Source organism: Pongo pygmaeus, chromosome 5 (assembly GCF_028885625.2).
Source record: "Pongo pygmaeus isolate AG05252 chromosome 5, NHGRI_mPonPyg2-v2.0_pri, whole genome shotgun sequence".
Classification (NCBI taxonomy): Eukaryota; Metazoa; Chordata; class Mammalia; order Primates; family Hominidae; genus Pongo; species Pongo pygmaeus.
This window is the reverse complement of record NC_072378.2, coordinates 13,285,034-13,308,506: the sequence shown is the minus strand read 5'-3', so window position 1 is coordinate 13,308,506 and position 23,473 is coordinate 13,285,034. Positions and strand designations below refer to the sequence as shown.

At 45.2% G+C, this 23,473-nt stretch overlaps 1 protein-coding gene across 1 annotated transcript in view; it reads left to right on the top strand.

Moving 5' to 3' along the window:
- The window catches only part of GFOD1 (Gfo/Idh/MocA-like oxidoreductase domain containing 1), a 129,040-nt gene extending 111,234 nt beyond the window's left edge, over positions 1–17,806 (top strand). The window contains exon 2 of the mRNA XM_054491815.2: positions 10,002–17,806. Within this exon, the coding sequence (XP_054347790.1) occupies positions 10,002–10,921 (920 nt within the window). The 3' untranslated portion in view covers positions 10,922–17,806. The remainder of the gene's footprint in view (positions 1–10,001) is intronic.
- Positions 17,807–23,473: the final 5,667 nt, after the last annotated feature.

Genomic DNA, 23,473 nt, shown 5'->3' with positions numbered 1-23,473 from the left:
CACCCAGCAGAACATCAGGCCTCCCATCCCCACCACCCTGGTTTCTGAAGCTCATTGCAGTCAGTCGCATGATTGTCTTCAGAGCCCTCCTTTTGTGCTATGTGCTGCAGACATTGCACATATGTGCACAGGCACGTACGTGTAGCCAGCAAGAATGGGAGCGTGTATCTCTGGGTGACATGAGTGCAAAGAATAACCTAGCCAGCCTTAAGAGAAGGGTGGTCAGAAGGGAGGAAGAGTGCAAAAGTTCAAATCAGACCCAAAGCACAGATTGATGGGAGGAATAAGTCCTAGCGTTCTATAGCACTGTAGGGTGACTGTAATTAGCAATAATTTATTGTACATTTTCAAATAGCTATAAGGAGAATACTGAATGTTCCCAACACAAAGAAATCATAAAGATTTGATTTCTTTGGCATGGGTGCGGTGGCTCACGCCTGTAATCCCAGCACTTTGGGAGGTCGAGGTGGGCAGATCACCTGAGGTCGGGAGTTCAAGACCAACCTGACCAACATGGAGAAACCCCGTCTCTACTAAAAAATACAAAATTAGCCGGGCTTGGTGGCACATGCCTGTAATCCCAGCTACTTGGGAGGCTGAGGCAGGAGAATTGCTTGAGCCCGGGAGGCAGAGGTTGCTGTGAGCTGAGATTGCACTATTGCACTCCAGCCTGGGCAACAAAAGACAAGAGTGAAACTCCATCTCAAAAAAAAAAAGATTTGAGATGATGAATATGCTAATTACCTTGATCTGATCACTATATATTATATGTATTGAAACATCACTATATACCCCAGAGATATGTATAATTATTATGTGTCAATTAAAAAAACTTATTTTTGGCTGGACGTGGTGGCTCCCACCTGTAATCCCAGCACTTTGGGAGGCCGAGACGGGTGGATCACTTGAGGTCAGGAGTTCAAGACCAGCCTGGCCAACATGGTGAAACTCTGTCTCTACTAAAATTACAAAAATTAGCCAGGTACATTACAGGTGCATGCCTGTAATCCCAGCTACTAAGGAGACTGAGCAGGAGAAGGGCTTGAACCTAGGAGGTGGAGGTTGCAGTGAGTTGATATTGCACCACTGCAGTCCAGCCTAGGCGATAGAGCGAGACTCTGTCTCAAAAAGAAAAAAAAACAAAAACAAAACCATATTTTTTAAAAAGACTAGGCTGGCTTTGTAGCTAGACAATCTGGGTTCAAATCCCAGATTTGACTCTACTACTATTGAGTTGTGGAATCAGAGGCAAGTTGCTTACCCCTCAGAGGCTCAGTTTCCACATCTGTAAGATGGGAACAGGACAAGTACCTGGTTGTGTAGACTAAAACATGAAAATGCATGCAAAATACTCAGCCTCCTCTGGCACAAAGTAAGTACTCAATAAATGACTGTTGTTGCTATTTGAAATTGTGCCATTTGTACTATGAGCTGATCAGACTAGTCTTTTGAGTTGGGAAGTTGTATTTATGTTAAGAACTTTCATGGAGATTGAAAATCGGGGATTTAATCTCTCCAAATGGCCTCTTTTAATGTATATGGAGGAAGGGACAGAGGGAAGAGTGGAATTTAGACCAGTCAACCCTGATAATACTTCTACTTCTCTTGCAGTTTCCAAGTTTAAAAAAAAAAAAAAAAGCGTAGTGTGTGTGTGTGTGTGTGTGTGTGTGTGTGTGTGTGTGTTGGGGGAGCAGGAAGGAGATTGCAGGAAGAAAAATAAAAGAGGAAAAAGAGCTGGCCTAAATGGAGTGTTGCAGTAAGTGAGTGAGAGAGTGAAAGTGACTAAATGTCCCATGTCTCAGGGTGCAGAGATGGAGGGATTATAAATAGCTCTGCCTGTTCATATGCTTAGTTCTGTTGAAACCAGAGATTTGTCTTTGACCTGACTTTTTTCTTTTTCTTTACTCTAAACTCCAATTCTGCTTACTCTTTCTTGAATCACAGATTATTTTAAGATTCTAATGAACCTCTCTCAGAAAATTGCTCATCAGGATATACACACATTTTTTTTTTTTTTTTTTTTGAGATGGAGTCTCGCTCCATCACCCAGGCTGGAGTGCAGTGGCGCGCTCTTGCCTCACTGCAAGCTGCACCTCCCAGGTTCATGCCATTCTCCTGCCTCAGCCTCCTGAGTAGCTGGGACTACAGGCACCCGCCACCACACCCGGCTAATTTTTTGTATAGTAGAGTCAGGGTTTCACCATGTTAGCCAGGATAGTCTCGATCTCCTGATCTCATGATCTGCCCGCCTCGGCCTCCCAAAGTGCTGGGGTTACAGGTGTGAGCCACCGCACCTGGCCATACACACAACAGTTTTTATAAACAGTCCAGTATTAGCAGTTTCCCAGATTCTACATTAAACACCATTAATCTTATTTTAGACCATTTTTTATACCTGACCCAAACTTCTGAATGATGAATAGGCAAGCTCCTATGCATGCTTCAGAACCCAGCTCAAAGGTTCCCTCTCCAGCAAAACTTTCTTCCGTGCCCAAATTGGTTGGGCAGCCCTTCCTTTATGGTTTAATTGTTTATCACTTTCTGAGATCTGCATTCCATAATCACGCCTTTCTTGATTGGTCTCCTCTACTAGACTGTGAGCTCTTATTCATCTTTCTTACTCATTTTTTGGTCCCAGTGCCTAGCACAGAAATGTTGAAGGAACAGAGTATAAATGAAGATAATGAGTTCCCTACTTGAAATGCAAAGCAAGCCATCTCTACCTTCTGCAAATGCGAGGAAAAAATAGGAAGCCGTATCTGATGGGACTTCTTTCAGGGGCTCTGCCAATCTGCTGGGACAGCTGCAAGCCAGCCTGCAGAACTAGCATCCGTTTTGGCTTCGAGAAGATAAGGGGCTGTCAACACAAGTGGAATGATGGGGAGGAACTCGTGGAAAGTAGCATTGCCTCCGAGATTTCCACCATGATTAGATCAGGGAGTATGTGATTGGAAATGTGCTCACGGGGAGGGATGCTTGAGGTTCCAGGCTGATTATGTTAGGGAACAGCCCTGGTCCCTGGGTGGCCAGGTGTCAGCCATCCTTCAGGTACCCAGGGATAACTTCCTTGATGAAGGGCAGCAATGGGTACCTGCTCTGTGGGACAACAGAGCTCCATCTTTCCCTAGAGGTGTGAATGGGAAGCCCCTTGCCCAGACTCCCAGGGGTACCATTTGGATCAAGTGTCAGTCCCACCAAAGCTCTGATCTGTCCTGAGATAGGAACAGAGACTCAGCCACAACTTGGAGACCCTGAGCTTGGAGGATATAAGGGGAGCAGCTGCCTGAAGGGCTTTAGGGTCTCTGGGCTGGAAACTCTTCCCTATAGCACAGATTTCTCAGGAGGGCCATGAATATTTTGGCTTGGTTACAGAGAACACATTCAGCAGGCTTCGGAGGGAGCTGATTTTCCATTTCCCCGTGAGGGATCTCAGGAGGGCAGTAAAGCTCCTTCTGAAATTATTTAACTTAAAAGCTTCTGACGAAGAGCAGGCACACTGCCTTGCACATAGCACTCTCACCCGTCGGAAGTTTCCCACGGATCTCATTTTGCTCCTAACTGCAGCACGGCGACATAGGTTGGAAGGTATCTCTCAGCTCCACCATTTTAAGGACAGATAGCTTTGCTTTATTTGCTGCTGAGAGGATCTTGTCTTAAAATTTTAGGTTGGTTCAAGCCCCAAAGCCTCCAAAAGACCCAGCTTTAGCTCTTTGTTCTCACACAAAGGGCTGCCTGGTCTTTGTGGAGTGAGTTGTGAAGGCCTCCCCAGAAGACCCAGGCCAGTCCCCGTGTGCTCTCTGCCACTCACCCGTGGTCACACTGCATCACATCGACAAATGCGGCAACCCTCCAAGACAGCCATTTCTGGATGCAGGGACAGAGCCCTCACGGGGGCGAGCTGAGCATGGAGCCGTGGCGTGATGGCTCACAGTCCTGGATGGATGCAGCGGAGTGACCCTCATCCATCATACCCGCATGTGCACAGAAAGCCCCTCCCGTTTCTCTACCACCATTGAGAGCACCAGGGGACTTTGCCAGACCTCTGCCACCACCTGGGGAATGTTTGGGGCTTGTCAAAACACAAAACATACTTTCTCAGGCACTTCTTGTTTTCATGGTTTTCATTTTTCACTGCCTGTTAATCTGGAGTGAAAGAGAGTCCATATGTTCCAAGTCCCTTTGCCTAATTCTCTGCAGCATGATTTTTATCTCTGAAATTGTTTGAAGTCCCAAAGTTTTTGATCTTTTTGCCTTAGAAAGAGGGCACCACATTTTGCCACAAGAGGATGTAAACCTGAGACCTAAAGAACATGTGTTGGCCTGGTGCTCCCAGAGGCGTGTGGACACAGCATGGGACAAGTGGCTCCCTCGTCCTTTCAGGGAAGTTGTTCACCTAGGAGTAAGAAAGTGCAGACAGCCTCCTTAGGCTGTGCAGAGTGACCTAGAGCAGTATTCTTTTCTCATGGCAAAAGGGGGAAAGCCTTTGTAGGTTTCTCCATTAGAAAATTAGCCATGGCTGTAAAGAGCTTATTAAAAAAAGGGCCTCTGCCTCTGCCTGAACCCCTCATTTTCTGTCTTCCCGGTAGAATCTACTTACCCTCAAGTCAAAGAAATGTCATAGCCACATGCTTAGGGAAGAGTGCAAGACTGCCTCTACTTATTTCCTACATTAAATGGAGAGAGAGTGCTTTTCTCTAAAGAGCCATTTTGGTGCTTTCTCCTATGCTAAGGCAGATGATTGTCATGAGAACATCAAAGACCTGTGGTATTTGCTGGAGAGCCGAGCCCAAAGCCCAGGTTGACAGACAGGCAGTTTGCAGAACAGGTATCTGTGTGCTTTCTTAGGGAGAAATCCCAGCATACAGTGAATGGCATCTGACACACCCAGGATTGTGGGGTATGTCAACCACACACTCAGACAATGCAAGTTCCCTTTACGTTGCATGTGGTTTTAGGGATGAGGGGAATGCTTTGTGCCACACTAATCCACCTACACACATACACACACACACACATACACACACACACACACAGTGTCTGACTAGACGTCTATACTTAGAATTGTGCCCCTTTAGCAAGAACATTTTGATAGCGAAGATTTGGGTGGGGAAAAGCTGGAAAAAGAAAAAAACCTGAGGATCTTGAGGATCTCAGAGTGGGCTTTTCAGAAGCCCCCTGAGAGAGGTAGGGTAAGGGAAGACTGCAGAGAAAACAAACTTTGCTTAGCAATTTGTGAAGGGTCTGCTGGCTCTGCATTTTGGGTTCCTTTTAGAACTGGAAGGATTATCTTATTTTTAACAATATGTCCCAAAGCCTTTAAGAAGTTATTGTACAATGTATGATGGTGCCTGGGCCTCAGAACTGGAGGGGATCCGTGCATGGGTTTCAGGTTGTGGCAGAGTTTTGTGCATCTGTCTGAGTTGCATGTTTTGGAGAGACAGTCCACAGCTTTCACTAAGAATCATAAAGAGGTCTTGAGCAAATGGAGCAAGAAGACCTGGCAACAGAGGCCGGGACTCTGAAGCTTTCAAGATTCAGGGTCAGCAGAGCCTTCTACCAGCTCTACGGGGCTCAGGAACTGGGATGGGCCCATGAGAGCTGGGACCTGCCAGCTCCCCTAGACTTTGGAGGACCCTTTTCCCATTATTGTGAGTGCTGTCCTTCAAAGGTCTTCCTGTCTCTTTGTGGATTTTTTTAATTAGCATTTTTTTTTCTGACCATAAAATTACAAATTTAGAAAATATGGAAAAATGTAGTGAAGAAAATAAAATCAATCATAATCCTACTAATGCAACCACTCCTACTAATCAGAGTAAACCTCCTAGGGTTTTTCTTTTTCTTTTGTCATTTTAGAGCGGGTTGAGACCATATATGTCTATGAATAGAGCCCTTTTCATTTAACATTACATCATAATCCTCTTACTTGCCATTGAAAAGTCTTCATAAGCATCATTTTCTATGATTGCACAATATTCGATTATATGGCTGCGTGACAGTTGACTTACCCCTTTTTCTGTTGGGTATTTGCGTTGTTCACAGTTGTTTTGTTTTTTTGTTTTGAGACAGGGTCTCACTGTCACCTAGGCTGGAGTGCAGTGACACAGTCATAGCTCACTGTAGCCTTAAACTCCTGGGCTTAAGTGATGCTTCCACCTCAGCCTCCTGAGTAGCTGGGACCACAGGCATGCACCACCACGCCTGGCTTTTTTTAAGAAATGGGATCTTGCTCTGTTGCCCAGACTGGTCTCAAACTCCTGGCCTCAAGTGATCTTCCCAAAACTCTGGAATTATGGGCGTGAAGCCACCGCATCCAGCCTCTGTTCCCAGTTTTTTGCTATAATAAATAATGCAGTCAAAACTATCTTTGGGCAAGAAGCCATGCTTGCATATTGGATTAGTTCTTTATGATAAATTCCTAGAAGTCTCGTTTGACTTTTGAAGACATTGTGTGTTAAGATGTTGCTGAGACCCATCTGTAAAGCGTGAATGTTGCAAAAGACTGTGGGCAAAAAGGTGGGGCAGGCAACAAGGTTTGCTGGGTTCCTGCTGCACATTGGATGCACCACAAGGTGCTGTGGGTATCAATGGAGACTTAAGCATTAAAAGACCCAGCCCTTATCCTCGAGGACCTTACTGTATAATGTGGAGCCATATCATATATATTAGGTTGGTGCAAAAGTAATTGCAGTTTCACTATTAAAAAGAGGGTACCACAATTACTTTTAGTGGCAAAACCGCAATTACATTTGCACCAACCTAATAAATAGCCTGAAGAGATGTCTGTATCTCAGATCCCTGGGGAATCCACACATGAGTCTCGGGATGGAGTTGCATTTTTGTGTATCATGTCATGTTCATTTTACATCTTCTGGAGCTTTCATCAAAATCTCTTTATCTATGGAGCTGCAAAGAATTCCATGCAATCATTATTTTGGGTGTGTAGAGAAGGGATATGGGTCATTTTTCTCTAATTATTCTTCTTTTATTATTTTACTTTATAGTTTTTATAATAGAAAAAAATAAAAAACTTTTCTTAAGTACCATTAATATGACCAATAGCATATACTAAGGAGATGGCAGTCAGGATCCTGCTTTTGGGGACCTTGAAATAGGGTGTGGTAGAGGCCAGAGCCTACACCCAATGGGTGTGAGGCAGATTTTGGCAGTATTTGTCACCTGTCCCTGCAGTTACCTACCACTGCATTTACATATAAATCTGTTCCTGGTAGCATGAGCTGGTGTTAGATGAGCCTTATGCCTACAGGATCATATTGTCAGAACATAATGTTACACAGGTGTGTGGCGCTTTTGGCGATACAAACCAATGTTATCTCATCTCTCTGCCAGAGCCTCAGTCCTCATCTGGTTGCTAAGCACTAAAAGAGCTTCTCACTGCTATTTCATGGCCATCAGGGGCACCAGCCCAGCTCTGCCAACATAGAAAAAAAAGCAAGGAGGTGTGGTCATTCTGTAGCCTCCAGGCTTTTCACTCAGGGCCAGAACTAGATGTGCACGTGGAAACTGACAGCCATCGTTTGTATTTCCTTTCTGCAATCTGCACTGACCAGTTCTAGGATTTGGCTAGCTCTTCCAGTGGGAAAATGAGAAAGCCATGTGCCAGGCTGTGGCCCTGGACAGACATCTGTAATCTCACAACTTCTACAAAACCCCATCTTAGCTCAGCACGTTGTAAGGGTTCGTGGATTTTGTCAATTGAGTGTCTGTAGTCAGGACAAGTGGGATAGGGTGGTGTGTGTCTCATCACCCCATTTCTCTTGGGGTCTCTCCCACATCTGTGGCTGGAGTGCCCAGGTCTCCATTAGAGGGTCTATGGGTGAGCATGCCTAGACCACAGAGACCTGCCCCAGGACAGGTGCTTTGACTCCCAAGTCTTTTTGCCTAGCATCTGTTTTATCTGACTTGCTAACAAATCTGTGTCATTCTTTTTTTTTTTTTTTCTTGCCCTCCAGTTGGCTGTTTCTCCAGGTCCAGCTGAGTTGTTTTTCTTCTTCCCTGACTCTTGGCTTCCATGGAATAAATCCCTTTCTCATTCCCTGCCACTCTCCTTTCCTTTGATCCTTTGTTTTCCCCAGACCCAGAACCACTTAGTCTCCTAAAAGGCTCAGAGAGGCGTTTTGGTCTCTGTGTAGTTTATACACACATTACAGTCATCACATAAGACTAAGTCTTATTTGGCCTGACCTCCACTGGCCAAAAGCAACATACCCCACCCTGAAGCAGATGGGGATCAGGGAGGAAGCAGGCACTGCCAACTCCTCAGATTTAGGTGATATCCGCTCTTTAAAGGAAAAGAAAAACTTTAAACGAACAATCTGTGACCACTGCCAGCCCTAATCTGGAATGCAAAATAAACAAGCATGATAATGCTCAAAATACAATCCTGGGGAATTGTGGGAGGTGGAGAGGGGAAGACGTCAGCCAAAAGCTTAGACCTTCAAAGGGTATCATTAAGAAATTCTTCACACTTAATTAGACTTACCTTGGCTAGGATTTAAGTTTATGTATTCTGATTCTGTCCAAATACAGACATTCTTCTCCTTTCACTATATGATTTTTAATAATAATACACTTTTACTAAAAATATTTTAAATATAAAATACAACATATAAAACATTTTATATATAAGATAACTATAACAATATATTTTATATGTAAAAAGATTATATTGTATACTTTAATAGTACTATCTTATATTTTGTATTTAAATAATATAAAAGCAAAATCTATTTCTGTTTAAAATGTTATAGATTTATATAAATAAAATATAAAATGAAGCATTTTTACTATCTTAGGAAATATTGTTAAACATTTCTAAAATATAGGTTACTTAAATATCTTAAAATAAACCTTACTATTTAAATCAATACCAGACATTTAACATTAAAACTAAGTAATTCATGGCCTTTTGGGACCAGGACACCTGTAATCCCAGCACTTTGGGGACTTAGAGGGTAGGGGACCACTTAAGACCAGGAATTTGAGACCAGCCTTAACAATATAAGGAGACCCCTGTCTCTTAAAAAAAAGATTGGAGACCCCATCTCTTTAAAAAAAAAAAAAATGGCTGGGCATGGTGGCTCACGCCTGTAATCCCAGAACTTTGGGAGGCTGAGGTGGGCAGATCATGAGGTCAGGAGTTCCAGACTAGCCTGGCAAACATGGTGAAACCCCATTTCTACTAAAAATACAAAAATTAGCTGGGCATGGTGGCAGGCGCCTGTAATCTCAACTACTCGGGAGGCTGAGGCAGGAGAATCATTTGAACCCAAGAGGTGGAGGTTGCAGTGAGCCGAGATGGTGCCATTGCACTCCAGCCTGGGTGATAGGGTGAGAATCTGTCTCAAAAAAAAAGTTTAGCTGGGTGTGGTGGCACCTACTGCCTGAGGCAGGAGGATTGCTTGAGCCCAGAGATTTGAGGCTGCAGTTAGCTATGATCGCACCACTGCAATGCAGCCTGGGGAACAGTGAGATTCTGTCTCAAAAACAAACAAACAAAAAACAACAAATTAAGTAATGCAACATAAATATTTAAAGTAATATTGAAATATATAGAATATCTTCTTTTTATTTTCATTATTTTTTATTTTTTGAGACAGAGTCTTGCTGTCCCCAGGCTGGAGTGCAGTGGTCAGAACATAGCTCACTGCAGCCTCGACCTCCTGGGCTCAGGTGATCCTCCCACTTTGGCCTCCTGAGTAGCTGGGACCACAGGCGTGCACCACCACGCCTGGCTCATTATTATTATTATTATTATTATTATTATTGAGACAGGATATCTCCATGTTACCCAGGCTGGCCTCCAACTCCTGGATTCAAGGCCTCCTCCGGCCTTGGCCTCCCAAAGTGCTGGGACAACAGGCATGAGCCACCACATCTGACCTTCTTTTTCTATTAATGTGAAATATTTTAAGATCTGACCCAGGGACGCGCGCTGGGACATGGTCCTGCCCCGCTGACCGCTGTCTTCCTCCCACCCGCAGGCATCGGCAAGAACGTCATCTGCGACCGCACGGCCACGCCGCTGGACGCCTTCCGCATGACCTCGGCCGCTCACTACTACCCCAAGCTCATGAGCATCATGGGCAACGTGCTGCGCTTCCTGCCGGCTTTCGTGCGCATGAAGCAGCTGATCGAGGAGGGCTACGTGGGCGAGCCGCTGGTGTGCGAGGTGCAGGTGCACGGCGGCAGCCTGCTGGGCAAGAAGTACAACTGGAGCTGCGACGACCTGATGGGCGGCGGCGGCCTGCACTCCGTGGGCACCTACATCATCGACCTGCTCACCTTCCTCACCGGCCAGAAGGCCGTCAAGGTCCACGGGCTGCTCAAGACCTTCGTGAAGCAGACTGACCACATCAAGGGCATCCGCCAGATCACCAGCGATGACTTCTGCACCTTCCAGATGGTGCTGGAGGGCGGGGTGTGCTGCACCGTCACCCTCAACTTCAACGTGCCCGGCGAGTTCAAGCAAGATGTCACTGTGGTGGGCTCAGCCGGGCGCCTGCTGGCCGTGGGCACCGACCTGTACGGGCAGCGCAACAGCGCCCCGGAGCAGGAGCTGTTGGTGCAGGACGCCACGCCGGTGAGCAACTCCCTGCTTCCGGAGAAGGCCTTCAGCGACATCCCCTCGCCCTACCTGCGCGGCACCATCAAGATGATGCAGGCGGTGCGCCAGGCCTTCCAGGACCAGGACGACCGGCGCACGTGGGACGGGCGGCCCCTCACCATGGCCGCCACCTTCGACGACTGCCTGTATGCCTTGTGCGTGGTGGACACCATCAAGAGATCCAGCCAGACGGGCGAGTGGCAGAACATTGCCATCATGACCGAGGAGCCGGAGCTGAGCCCCGCCTACCTGATCAGCGAGGCCATGCGCCGCAGCAGGATGTCCCTCTACTGTTAGCACAGACTGAGAACCTCGGGGACTTGAGCCTTCTGCAGGGGATGTCCACAGAGAGGGAAGGGCCGAGGGAAGAGGGTGGCCGTGGGGAATGTGGGGATCAGGGAGGTGGAGGGACAGTGTGAATAAATGGCATCTAGGAAGGTGAACTCCAGTCCCGGTGACCCACCCCAAACCAGACTGTTGGTGGGCTGAGCTCCTAGCCTGGAAGCATTCAAGAGAGCCCTGGGAGGATCCCTGCTGGGTATTTGCAGGAGAGTTGTTTGGTTTAGCTGCCTCTGCTGCCCTTTACTGTGACAAGCAAGGAGGGGTTGCGTCCCTCCCTACCTCATCCATCCCACACACCTTGGCCTTCTGCAAGCCAAGTGGTTCTGCAAGGTCAAGGCACTAGTATCAGATGGCAAGCTCAGTGCCTGGGACACCCACTGATGGCAGGAGAAGGCCCATTTTCACAGTCCACAGAAGCCTGTTAGGCTGGGGTTAGGGGTGGGATGGGCTGGTGAGAAAGTTCAAATTCCAGGAAGCTACTTTTTATTGGATGTAAGGTATCTAAAGGCAAAAGTGCTTAGTAGCAAAGTGGCCACCTTTTGATTGATTGGGCTTCCTCATAGGAAGCACTGAGGGTGTGTCTTTGTACTTGGTTCATTGCCCTTCACCTGGTGGAGAAAGAGAGGTCAGAAATAGCAAGGGAAAAGCAGGACTCCCAGAAGCCACAAGGAAAGAGCACAGGCTGCAGCAAAGCAGGGGCAGCAGAGAATAAAATATCTCTTTGAACTTGTCAACAATTAAAAAACTGCAAGGAGTCACCTTATAACACTATTTCCAGTAAAGGTGGAATTGAGTATCAGAGGGATTACTGAGGTGTTAAGGTAGCCATGCCACGTGGCTCTCCAGGCAGGGCCAAGGAGACAGCACAAAGTATGGGTTTGACCATAAGCTCATATCCTGCCCCCAAAGACTAGGGAGAGCTGTGTGCCTCAGTGTTGCAGTGTGAATTCCTAAATAGAGGGTAAAGTGAGCCTAGCCAGGGAGATGTTTGGGGCTCTATCACCCATCTCTCCTACCAAGCTGGGCAAGAGCTTTTAGGAGATTCATCCAGCTTTGTGGATTTAAAAAGGAAGCCTTCAGTTCCAATCAGAATCCTCTTTCCTTTAAAAAAAAAAAAAAAAAAAAGTATTTTCCTTAGCTCCAGCATTTGCTTTCAGGATTCTGACACCTGAGAATTTGGGGGTAGGTACTAAACAAAACAAAACAAAAGGACAACAAGGAACATTATTTCTAGTGTTTCTAAAATGGGGATTTAGAACCCCCTAAGGGGCCATACTTAGGCTTGAGAAGGCTAATGTTGGAAAAAACATGTTCTTCTAATTGGTCTCCTGTCTGTCTTGTCCTTGAACACTCTGCTTACAGAGTTTTGTTAGAGATGCTGAACTGCAGGCTGGGAGCAGGCAGTGCCAAAAGGGAACAGACACACACACACATGCACACACACACACATACACACACACAGATTTTTGAATGCTTGCTACCAACAAATGTTGCTGAAACCATTCTTAAAAAATTCAGATCTGGTCTTGAAAGAAAGATCCAATCAAGTGCTTTCAGAGAACAGGGAATTATCCTTTGTTATCTTTGTTTAATTCTTCACCCCACATAAGACATTTGTCAAGTGTGGACGTGGAAGCCATTCCTCATAAGTCTACGTAGCTTTTGTTCACAGGCTCACTGAAGTCCAACAGGTGTCTTTACATGCAACTGAGGTTTAGAGTTCTTTTCAGATAGCTGCCATTAGAACTAGAAGGGAATCTAAGAGGCCTGGAGTCCACCCCCAGCCTGTGTAGGCAAAATCTGAGAATGAACAGTCCAATCAGTTGCATCCTTCATTGTCCTCCCTAGGGTCAATATTCTTTGAAGCCCAGGCTACTCGTAGGTACAAGTGTGGTGTGTCCAAACACGAGGGGAATGCTGGGCATTTTCTAGAACAGAGAAGTAAGTACTGCCTTCCTGGAAGGAGTCAACCTGCTTCCTGAGGCTTTGCTACAGCACTGCAGGGTGGGTCAGCTGAAACTCCATGCGTGGTTCATTGTGGTCCCTGACCTGTTGCTGACAGACTTCATGGTCAGCATTCCAGCTCTTGCAGCTATCAGTTCCAAACCAGAGATTTGCTGGAATGGAAGTCTGCCAATAATAGTTTGAACAGAGGCCCATGTCATGGACTGCTTTGGTTCTCATTCTTTTTTTTTAAATGGAGTCTCGCTCTGTCACCCAGGCTGGAGTGCAGTGGTGTGATCTTGGCTCACTGCAACCTCTGCCTCCCAGGTTCAAGTGATTCTCCTGTCTCAGCCTCCCGAGTAGCTGGGACTACGGGTGGCTGCCACCACAACCCGCTAATTTTTTGTATTTTTAGTAGAGACGGGGTTTCACTGTATTAGCCAGCATGGTCTCGATCTCCTGACCTCATGATCCGCCTGCCTTGGCCTCCCAAAGTGCTGAGATTGCAGGCATGAGCCACTATACCCAGCTGGTTCTGGTTCTTCTAAATTGCTCCCTGGGAAAGTAGTTTTTGGGCAAACATTGGAATTATTATTATTATTATTTTCTAGCTAGCCTGAAGGGCTCCGATTAAGGATGAAGGGAAAGCAAACAAAATGATTCAATGGGTTTCATTTTTCTAAGTCATTCATAACCTAAATAGGGATATTCCTGGGGTTTCAATTGTATGTTTCTGTACTAAACCATAATACTTGGGAAATCTTTTCCCAATACTTGGGGTTTTGGAGAGAGGTCCCCACAAAGGCTTCTAAGCTCTGTAATAAATATTTAATGTCTAAAACAAAAAAATCTCATTTGAAGCTGGGATATTAGAAAGAACATATATTCTTTAAAAGAGGCATGAAAAAATATTTTAGTGAGTGTACTCAAATTTTATTTACTGAAATGCATGTAGTAGGTAGATGAAGGAACAAGAGAAAGAAAAGAACTGGATAGTTCATTTTCTTTAAATATAAAATGTGGCAAATGGGTTTGAGATACTCCTTTAGTGCTCCATTTGCCCTTATCCCACCACATGCAAAGACTTAATTTGGGGTAGCTATATGAAGCTGAAATCTCTAGCCTTCAACAGCGTTCTGCAGAAGGACTTTGTTTCAGCCCAGCACCGTTCATCATGCCCTTAGGGGTCTGGGTACCCACAGCTGACTTTGACCTAGGACTAAAACCCAGCAATCTTTTGGCTCCTTTCTGCTTTGTTTATTGTGTTTCAAGGGCCTTGATGTAAGGAGGCAGTGCTTTAAGAGTCTTCCCATTTAGTTCCTGCACGCCTGTTTCATTCCCATCAATGTGTGAATGGCCTAGATTCCAAGTTATGAGGGAGGGTGTGGGTCAGCGTTCTTACCTGGTATTTAAAAAATGTTTGGGAGTGCCCTGGGCCTATTTGAAAAGTTTGAATCTGTGATCACTGTCAGCTCCTCCAAGACTTCTCCTCTCAACAGACAATTGCATTGTAGGGCACCCCAGACCCCCCTTAGCCTACATGGCCACAAATACCACTGTGCCAGGTATATCTGGACTCTAGGGTGGTCTTGGCCAACTCCAAGACTTGTCCACTGTGTGCAGAGTATTTTAAGTATGTTATCTCATACAATCCATAAAAACAACCCTATAGTGTTGGGTATTGCTATTTCTTTTATACACATGAGAAAATGGAGGCAGTAAGAAGAAGAGGAACTTGTTCAAAGTCACACAACTGTTAGGCAGAAATGAGGTCATTCAAATCCATAATCTTCTCCTCCAGACCACACTGCCTCCCAGGAAGAGATGTGGGCACCTCCCGCTCTTGCCAGGCAGGAAACCACTCCTTATCAATGTCTACAGGGGTCTGCTCTCACACCCAGGAAGGACTGTGACAAGCATGGACTGGCCTGCGGCTCCACTCAGCCTGCTGTCAGCACCCTCCTGTTCAGCAGGATGCAACATCTGATGTTCTGCCAGGAGGCTGTAGAGCTGCACATAGAAGTAGCCAGTGTTTCTTCCCCTTCCAAAATGGAAATATCACTCAGCCTCTTTTAAAATTGACTTCCTATGTTGATTTTGATTGTAGGTGATGCAGCAAGCCTCAGGGCTGGGGATTTTCAAAATCTTGTTGGCTGACTATTATAGATGGCCTTGGAATTTGCTCTTGGGGGTCTGAATATAACGTAGGAAAATGTCCTTTCTCAGGGAGTGGGGCTTTAAAGTTTGTCACTCAAATTTTAGCTGTGCACTGCACCTTTACACCCTTACTCTCCTCATCTTGTCTCATGGCCACAGCTATTGAATTTGACCTGTGATCATAAGTTGGGTTTCTGATCTGATCTCTTGCGTTCTGGTGGGTACTGGGGGCAGAATCAGCTTTGTTCATTATTTTCTGGGCAGAAAGTAAATTCAGCTGCATCTGAAGGGGCTTCACAGTCTAATAGCCGTCCCTTTGTTTTACATAACAGAGAGTAATGATTAAGGCCACTCACATCTTTAGTGGTAGAGCCAGGACGAAAAGTCAGGTTTTCTGCCTCTTAAGTCTCATGCTGCCTCACACAGCACCTCCAGAGCTCTAGGGAAAGGAGGCTCAGAAAGATGAAGTGACTTGTCTGAAGTCCTGTGGCTAGTGGGTGGAGAAGTTGGAATTAGACCTGCATTGGACCTTGATTCGCTGAGCAGTTGCAGGGAAATCTGGAAATCCTTTTTTTTTTTTTGAGACAGAGTCTCACTCTGTCACCCAGGCTGGAGTGCAATGGTGTGATCTCAGCTCACTGCAACCTCCGCCTCCCGGGTTCAAGCGATTCTCCTGCCTCAGCCTCCTGAGTAGCTGGGATTACAGGCACGTGCCACCATGCCCGGCTAATTTTTGTATTTTTAGTAGAGACAAGGTTTCCCCATATTGGTCAGGCTGGTCTTGAACTCCTGACCTTGTGATCCGCCCGCCTCGACCTCCCAAAGTGCTGGGATGACAGGCGTGATCCACCGCGCCTAGCCAGGAAATCCATTTTTTAAAATAAACTCAGTTATGTCTTGAATGTACTCAGAAAACGAGCTGTTTAAAATGTCCCATTGTGACTGTAATGTGAACAATGATCTCTAACTTGTATTTTATTTGGCAAGGATGGGGGATGTGCATCACATCTTCACCTCTGGGATTTCCTGAGACTTGCTCTACTTGGCTCACCCTCCACCCGTATCCCCACCCCACTCCTAGATATTAATACAGATCTAGCCCTGATCACCGCCTACTGCTCCACCACTGCCCACTGCTCCACCACCGCCCACTGCTCCACCACCGCCTACTTTCTTTGGCCATCAGAGCCTTGGAGTTTACAGAGCAGAGGTCATGACATTGGGGAGCTTGTTTAAAAATCAATGATCAGAACCCCACATTTTAATTTCCTTTTGGGGAGAAAGAGGAGGGCCATGGAAGAAAACGGGTGCGCAGCTAGAGAGTTATTATCAGTCTTTGTCAGTGGCAGGCATGCCCGTCCCTCCACCTTCTCCCTGCCAGGCACAGGAGCCAGCAGCTGGAGTGTGCTCTGAGTTTCAGGGGACCCCCACCCAGACTGACTGGGGCTTCTGGGACTTCTCATAGGAGAATTCAAGACCTCCTGCGCTTCTTTAAAAGGTGATGGGCTCAGTGTTCCCATTGGCATCTGGAGGTGAAGCCGGTACTGTCTCAGGAGTGGAAGGCAATGGCCCACTGGCCTTTTTCTCCCCCACGTCACAGTCCCCATTTGCTGGAGCCCTTGAGGGGGCCACCGAAACTGAGGCTCTCATTCAGCCTCCTAAAGTGTTGCACTACTGAATCCTCCTTTCTGTTTACACCAGCAGTGAATAGAGTAATGAAAAGAACATATTATATGCAATGGCTTGATGCTTAGTGTGGCAATCAAAAGCTTGCCTGGGCAGATGTAGGCAGGGGCTAGAAAATAGTCATGGAGTTGTCACCAGGTCACTGTCTCTCTCCTTCCCCTTCCAGGTCTCTACTGTCCCCTGCAGCCACCACAAGGGCTAAGCTGTTGAATGAGCCCCTTGGTTTTTCCTTATAAATGCAATGACTTATTTGTAATTCTTAGTCTAATCCCAGGCTAAGAAACAAAACAAAAGCTTGTGATCTGACCCATTCCTTTGCCGCCTTCCTTCTCTTTCAGGCACCTGGACGTATTTAGTTTTCTGCCCTGTGCCTTGCCCAGGGGAGGGAGAAGTTTCTAGCAAATATGGCTTTCTGTCTGCTGCCTGGTGCTTTTATAGTACTTCATCTGCTTTTTATTGTTGTTGTTGTGTTTTTTAACCAAAACGGCATTTGTTTGGCTGTGATTGTCGAGTATATATTTATTGTGTTTTACAAACATGAGTATATGTATATGTGTATGTATAAAACCAAACTTATATCTATAAGAAGTCAAGGCATGTATACTAGATATTTTAAAGAGTTATTTATCAAGGGAAAAAGATGTGTGTTATAAAGTAAACAGAGTCTATATTTTCTATATAATGTAGATAGTCAAACATAGCTTATAAATTATAGGAGGTTTTGGTTTTCTTTTTTATTATTAAAGGAAAAAAAGAAGAAAAAAAAAAAGACAATGAATGCAACTGTTCTTAGTGTTTTTAAGGCCAAACTACTGTGGAAGCTGGGAGGCGGCCCTCCCTGCGGGCCTCCAGCAGCCCTGTGTCTGCCGCTAGGAGCTCCAGAGCTGATGCCCGTTGTGACCTCTGCAATGCTCGATGCTCGGAGCCAGCGGTCAGCATCACTCAGCCAGCTGGCCTGTGCCGCTCCGACGTGGCTTCCAGCTGTTCTCCGCAATTTGCATTGGTGGGATAAAGGAATGAAAAGGATAAATAAAGATTTAAAAGAAAATACAATTCCAGCTCTTTGCCTGTTTTTTACACCCAGCTGCTTTCAATATAGGCACCTGATCAGTTTGTGGGATCTGAAGCATGAATGGGTGCATCCAAGGTAGAGGGGTGTGGGTGCCTGTGGTGTTTGTGCGTGTGCTGGGGGAGGCTGTTCATGAGTCAGCATCCATGAAGCTGAACAATGGAAATCAACAGACCTACAATTTTGATTGAAAACCAACGCATGTGAGAACTGGAGGCATTTCAAAGCCATCTGGTTCAAACCCTCATTTTGGAAATGTGAAAATGAAAGGCAAGTAACCTACCTATGGCCTCTGGGTATATGTTTGTGTGTCCAAAGCTAGTGTAGACAACAAGAGGATGAGAACATAGCTCTTAGATTGGGGGAGCAAATTTTAGAATTCTCTAGAATTCTCTAGTATTTTAACACTGTAACCTAATACTTCACACCAAGCACTGAAAAACAATTTTTTTTTTTTTTCTGATACAGGATCTTACTCTGTCACCCAGGCTGGAGTGCAGTGGCATGATCACAGCTCACTGCACCCTCCACCTCCTGTGGCTCAAGCGATCCTACCACTTTAGGCTCTTCGGTTGCTGGGACTACAGGCACATGCCACCACGCCCAGCTAATTTTTTTTTTCTGTATTTTGTAGAGATGGGGTTTCATCATGTTGCCCAGGCTGGTCTCGAACTCCTGGACTCAAGCGATCTGCCTGCCTCAGCCTCCCAAAGTGCTGGGATTGCAGGCATGAGCCACTGCGCCCAGCACTGACCATATTTAAAAGAGCATCTTTGCTTACTTCCTTCTTAGCAGTGTTTAAGGGCAACATCTCAGATTGAGCTCAGCCTAATTTCAAATTTGCATGACACAGAGTGTTTTATGGAGGGGCTGGCCTTTCCTTTCTATCTTTTGCTGAGTCTTAGAGAATGCTCATGAATGTTCCTTCTGGTCTATGGTTTCCCCTTCACTTAAAAATAAGAATTAATACTACAAAATCTGAAATCTCATTCACTCCTTCATGAGCAGGTCCTGATATAAATACGTCCAGAATTCAGTCCATCTATTAGATAAAATTGTAGCAACCCCTGTATCCACATAGATTATTATCTTGAACATATGACATTCTCATACCACATGATTCTGCAGTAAATCTAACAGCAGTTCTAAATAAGGCCAAAAAGGAGAGTGCTTTGTCAAAACTAAAAGCACCATCCACCCAAATGTGAAGTGTCATCACGATGGCATCCATTCCCCTAAGTTTCTTTCAGCAATGTGACCTGAGAACCAACCCTCGATGAAAACTCGAATCTCCTAACCAGTTATATAAAATTTAAATCTAGGAGCTAGTTCTTCTTTCATGGGTTTTGGATTCTCTTTGTGATGTTGGTTTGTCTCAATTTAGTCCCATTTCTTGCTTTGTAAACCTGGGATTATATGCCTCCTAGTAAACCACATGATATGATCAGTGCTGCTTTCATAGTCTCTGAACTGTTGCTTAAAAAGAACAGATATAATTGCATGGTAAGTCATTCAGGTTGCTCTTTACTGGTGAAATGAACAGAAACCTGGGTGTCCTCTGATGTCTGTCTGCACACCCCACCTCCCAGATTCACAGAACCATTTTCCGGTTTCACTTCCTGCTTCTTTTATCTTGTGCATTTTTAGCACCTGTTGTGACAAGCCTGGGTGACTCGATCTAAAAAATGAAATGACTGTTACAATTACTGTAAGAATGAATTACAGATACATGATGTATGCAGAACTCTGTATAGAAATGAAAACAAAAATAACTTCACCTCACTCTAAGTCATAGGCTGCCATGTTATTGACCCTTATTTACCTAACTTTTGCTTAAGCAGGAAAGATCCCTCTACCTAGATATCCCCTAGGCTTGGCGCCCTCACTCCCCCACCCCAGCCCTTATGCATTTGGCAGTAGCAATGGCCCCTGCAGGGAATGTTGTCCAAGAAGTCTAGATGACAGAGATGAAGAAGGCACATCACTTCACAGAGTTTATGCCAAGTCACCGCAAGAAGCGCAGTGTTACAATTTACTTAAGCCAAGACTGCTACAAAAAGCTGATGCAAATGGAAACTATTCAAAATCCTTTGCCTTGTGCATTCAAGGTGAGGCTCCCTTTTGAATCCTATCTCTGAGTCTACATCTGCTGGGTAAACTCCTGAATGATGACTTGAGCTGTGACAGCTTTTGTAGCATTGCTGTGGTCCAACCACAACTCTGTAAGATAAACTACCTAAGCTGGTTGTTGGACTTCCTCTAAAATGTCATTCTAATTATAGAACCACCTTTCTCTCCTGATTTTATACAGATTCTAATCACCTTAACTGCTTCTCTTCAGCCATGACTGAAAGTGAAAGATTAAGTCACTTTTAGAAGCCTTCTTGGGCAATTATAGATTAATTCATTTCTCGCTCATTGAAGGGACTCAATCCTAGAACAACAGTCTGGAATACATGTGTATGTATGCCCCTTTGTCTCTGACCTACTCATCACTGGCCATCAATGCCCTGGGAAGGAGGGACCCTAGGAAGGCCTGAGGGGCTGCAGCTGATGTGCAGATCATGTGCACAGAACCCACAGGTTCAGGCTCAGTGTTGAACTTCCCCATGTCACTAACTCCCTTGTAGGAAGAACGAAAGGGTCTAAATCAGATTTAAGTCAGACATAGGCTGTTTGAGGCACCTGTGGGAAGGGCAAATCACTCCAGACTCCTCAGAAGCAAAGGCCAAGCAGGCCTGAGAGCTAGTGAAACTCCAGGGAGAGGAGCAAGACCAGGATCTGCGCTTTCTCAGCTTCCCAAAGCTGCCTGTCTCGGAGCTAACAGATGAGGCTGACTCTTCAGAGTTCTAGGCCAAGGGATCCGGACTTGACAGTCAAGTTTCCGCCACGAAGCAAAAGACAGAGCTAGCCTGGAAAGAGCAGCTCTGTATCACTCCGGCTGTGAAGTGCTAAAACTCGACATCTCCCTGAGGAAACAGGAGAGAGGAAAGGATGGGGAGAAAAAAAAAGAGAGGAAGGAGCTGGCATTAATGGACCAGCAAGGGAAGGAGAGGGGAGCAGGAAAAGCGGTAGTTCACGTAGGGTAAATTAGATGAAGGGGAACAAACAGACGAAAGGTCAGACGGCTCTGCACTTAAAATAAGAAAGGTTGTGAAGATAAGTAAATGTTGCCTGAGATAGCTGAAGTATGGTTCCTTTTTGGCTGACAAGCCTTAATCTGCACTCTGGAAACAGCTTGTATGAGGAGGAGGACGGCAGACAAGGAGGAATGAGGGAAGAATTCTTACAGGAACCATCTGGCTGAGTCACTTTTAGGGCTGTTCAAAGCTATCAAACTGTTGACATTTCCTGGAAATTCTTTAATGCCAACAACTGTGTTAAATGAGCAACATCCCAAAGACCCCGAGTACACCTTGGATCCCCTCCTCCTTTCTTGTTGCTTTTGCGATTTGCAAATCCCCCAAACCTGAAGTCTTCAAGGATTCAGCATCTGCCATTTCACCATGTGTTAGTCCCCTCCCTGGGCCCCTTCAAACACACTCTCCACTCAGAAATCTACCATTTAGCCTTTATTTATTTATTTATTTATTTTTTGATGCACACACAAAGCTTCTCACTCCTCCTCATCCTTCAAAGAATCCACCCACTAGGCTGTCACTTCAATCTACTGTCTCCTCCTGCAGCATAGAATTTCTGAAGAAAGTCTCTAGGTGAACCAGCCTGGCCAGCAGAAGTGGATGCTCACCCGCTCCATCTAGCCCCCGGCCTCTGCTCTCCTGGATTCCCTGGCTCAGTCCTCAGATCAGTTCTGGATCTTCTCTCCTTAGGTTTCCTGTACATCCGGATTTCTCCCTTACTTGCTTACAACAACCTCTTGCTTTCATTCATGCATTCATTCACTCTGAGGCCATCTGAGGAAAGCTTCTTTACCTGTTTTCCTAATGACCTAATATATGCTGTACCCACCTACTTCCTCTTCCTTGCATGGGGAAACCAAGTCAGAGGGAAAGATACATCTTTCCCTTCTAATGCTGGATCTCATTCTTTCCAAGCCTGCTCTCATTCTCCACCTCCAATCTCTCTGTGTCCGTTCTTCTCTTCCTTCCATCCGTCAGTTATGCCAGTGGCTCCCAGCCTGGAATATGAATCTGGGGGCAGGGGTGTCTCTGAACTTAGGTGGGGAAAAAAAACGCATCTTTATTTTCACTAACTGTAAGTGAAATTCAGTATTTTCTTTAATTATGACAACAAATCACAATTGTGTAAGCAATATCTGTGACTTTATCACCAATAGAAATCACATCTATTTTCATCTTTTTTTTTTTTAGAGATGAGGGTCTTGCTCTGTAGGAGTGCAGTGATGCAAACACAGCTCACTGCAGCCTCAAACTCCTGCTCTCAAGCAACTCTCTTGCTTCAGCCTCTTGAGTAGCTGGGACTACCAATGTGGACCCATGCCTAGCTAATGTTTTTAAAAATGTTTTGTAGAGATGAGGTCTTACCATCTTGCCCAGGCTTCACATCTATTTTCAGATCTCATTATTGGTTTTGCGATATCTTGAAGTGGCATTTATACTCATTACTTCTCTGAGATTATGGAAACCAGTAGACCACAACCAGCTTTTGTTATTTAATACTTCAGTGAAAGGCTTATACATTGTTTTATTGATAATCTTTTTAAATTTGGAGAACTATATATCAATATAATTTATTATTTTGTAATTATATGCATACTATTTTGCACACTTAAAAACTTTACTGGAGACCAAGACAGGAGGATCCCTTGAGGCCAAGAGATTGAGATCAGCCTGGACAACATAGCCAGATCCCATCTCTATAAAAAACATTTAAAAATTAGCCAAACATGGTAGTGTGTGCCTATAGTCCCAGCTACTCAGAAGGTGGAGGTGGGAGGATTGCTCGAGCCCAGGAGTTTGAGGTTACAGCAAACTATGATTGTGCCACTGCAGTCCAGCCTGGGTGAAAAAGCAAGACCCTGTCTCAAAAATAATAGTAATAAAAATAATTTCTTTAAAAAAAACCTTATTGGGCAGGGAGGGGGGCCATTATTCCCAAAATTGGTCATTAGCTTCACCAGACTGCCAAAGATACATTTCTTAGTCTGTTTTGTGTTACTGTGACTGAATACCTGAGGCTGGGTAATTTATAAAGAACAGAGATTCATTTCTTACAGTTCTGGAGGCTGGGAAGTCCAACAGCATGGCACTGGCATCTGGTAAGAGTCTTCTTGCTGTGGCATAACCTGGCAAAGGTCATTACACCATGAGAGGGTGTATTAGTCAGGGTTCTTTAGAGGGACAGAAGCAATGGAATATGTGTGTGTGTGTGTGTGTGTATATATATGTATGTGTGTATATATACACACACATATATATATCTAAAGGGGAGTTTATTAAGTATTAAGTTTTTATAAGTTTATATATGGCCGGGTGTGGTGGCTCACGCCTGTAATCCCAGCACTTTGGGAGGCCAAGGCGGGTGGATCACGAGGTCAGGAGATCAAGACCATCCTGGCTAACACGGTGAAACTCCATCTCTACTAAAAAAAAATACAAAAAATTAGCCAGGCATGGTGGTGGGCACCTGTAGTCCCAGCTACTTGGGAGGCTGAGGCAGGAGAATGGCGT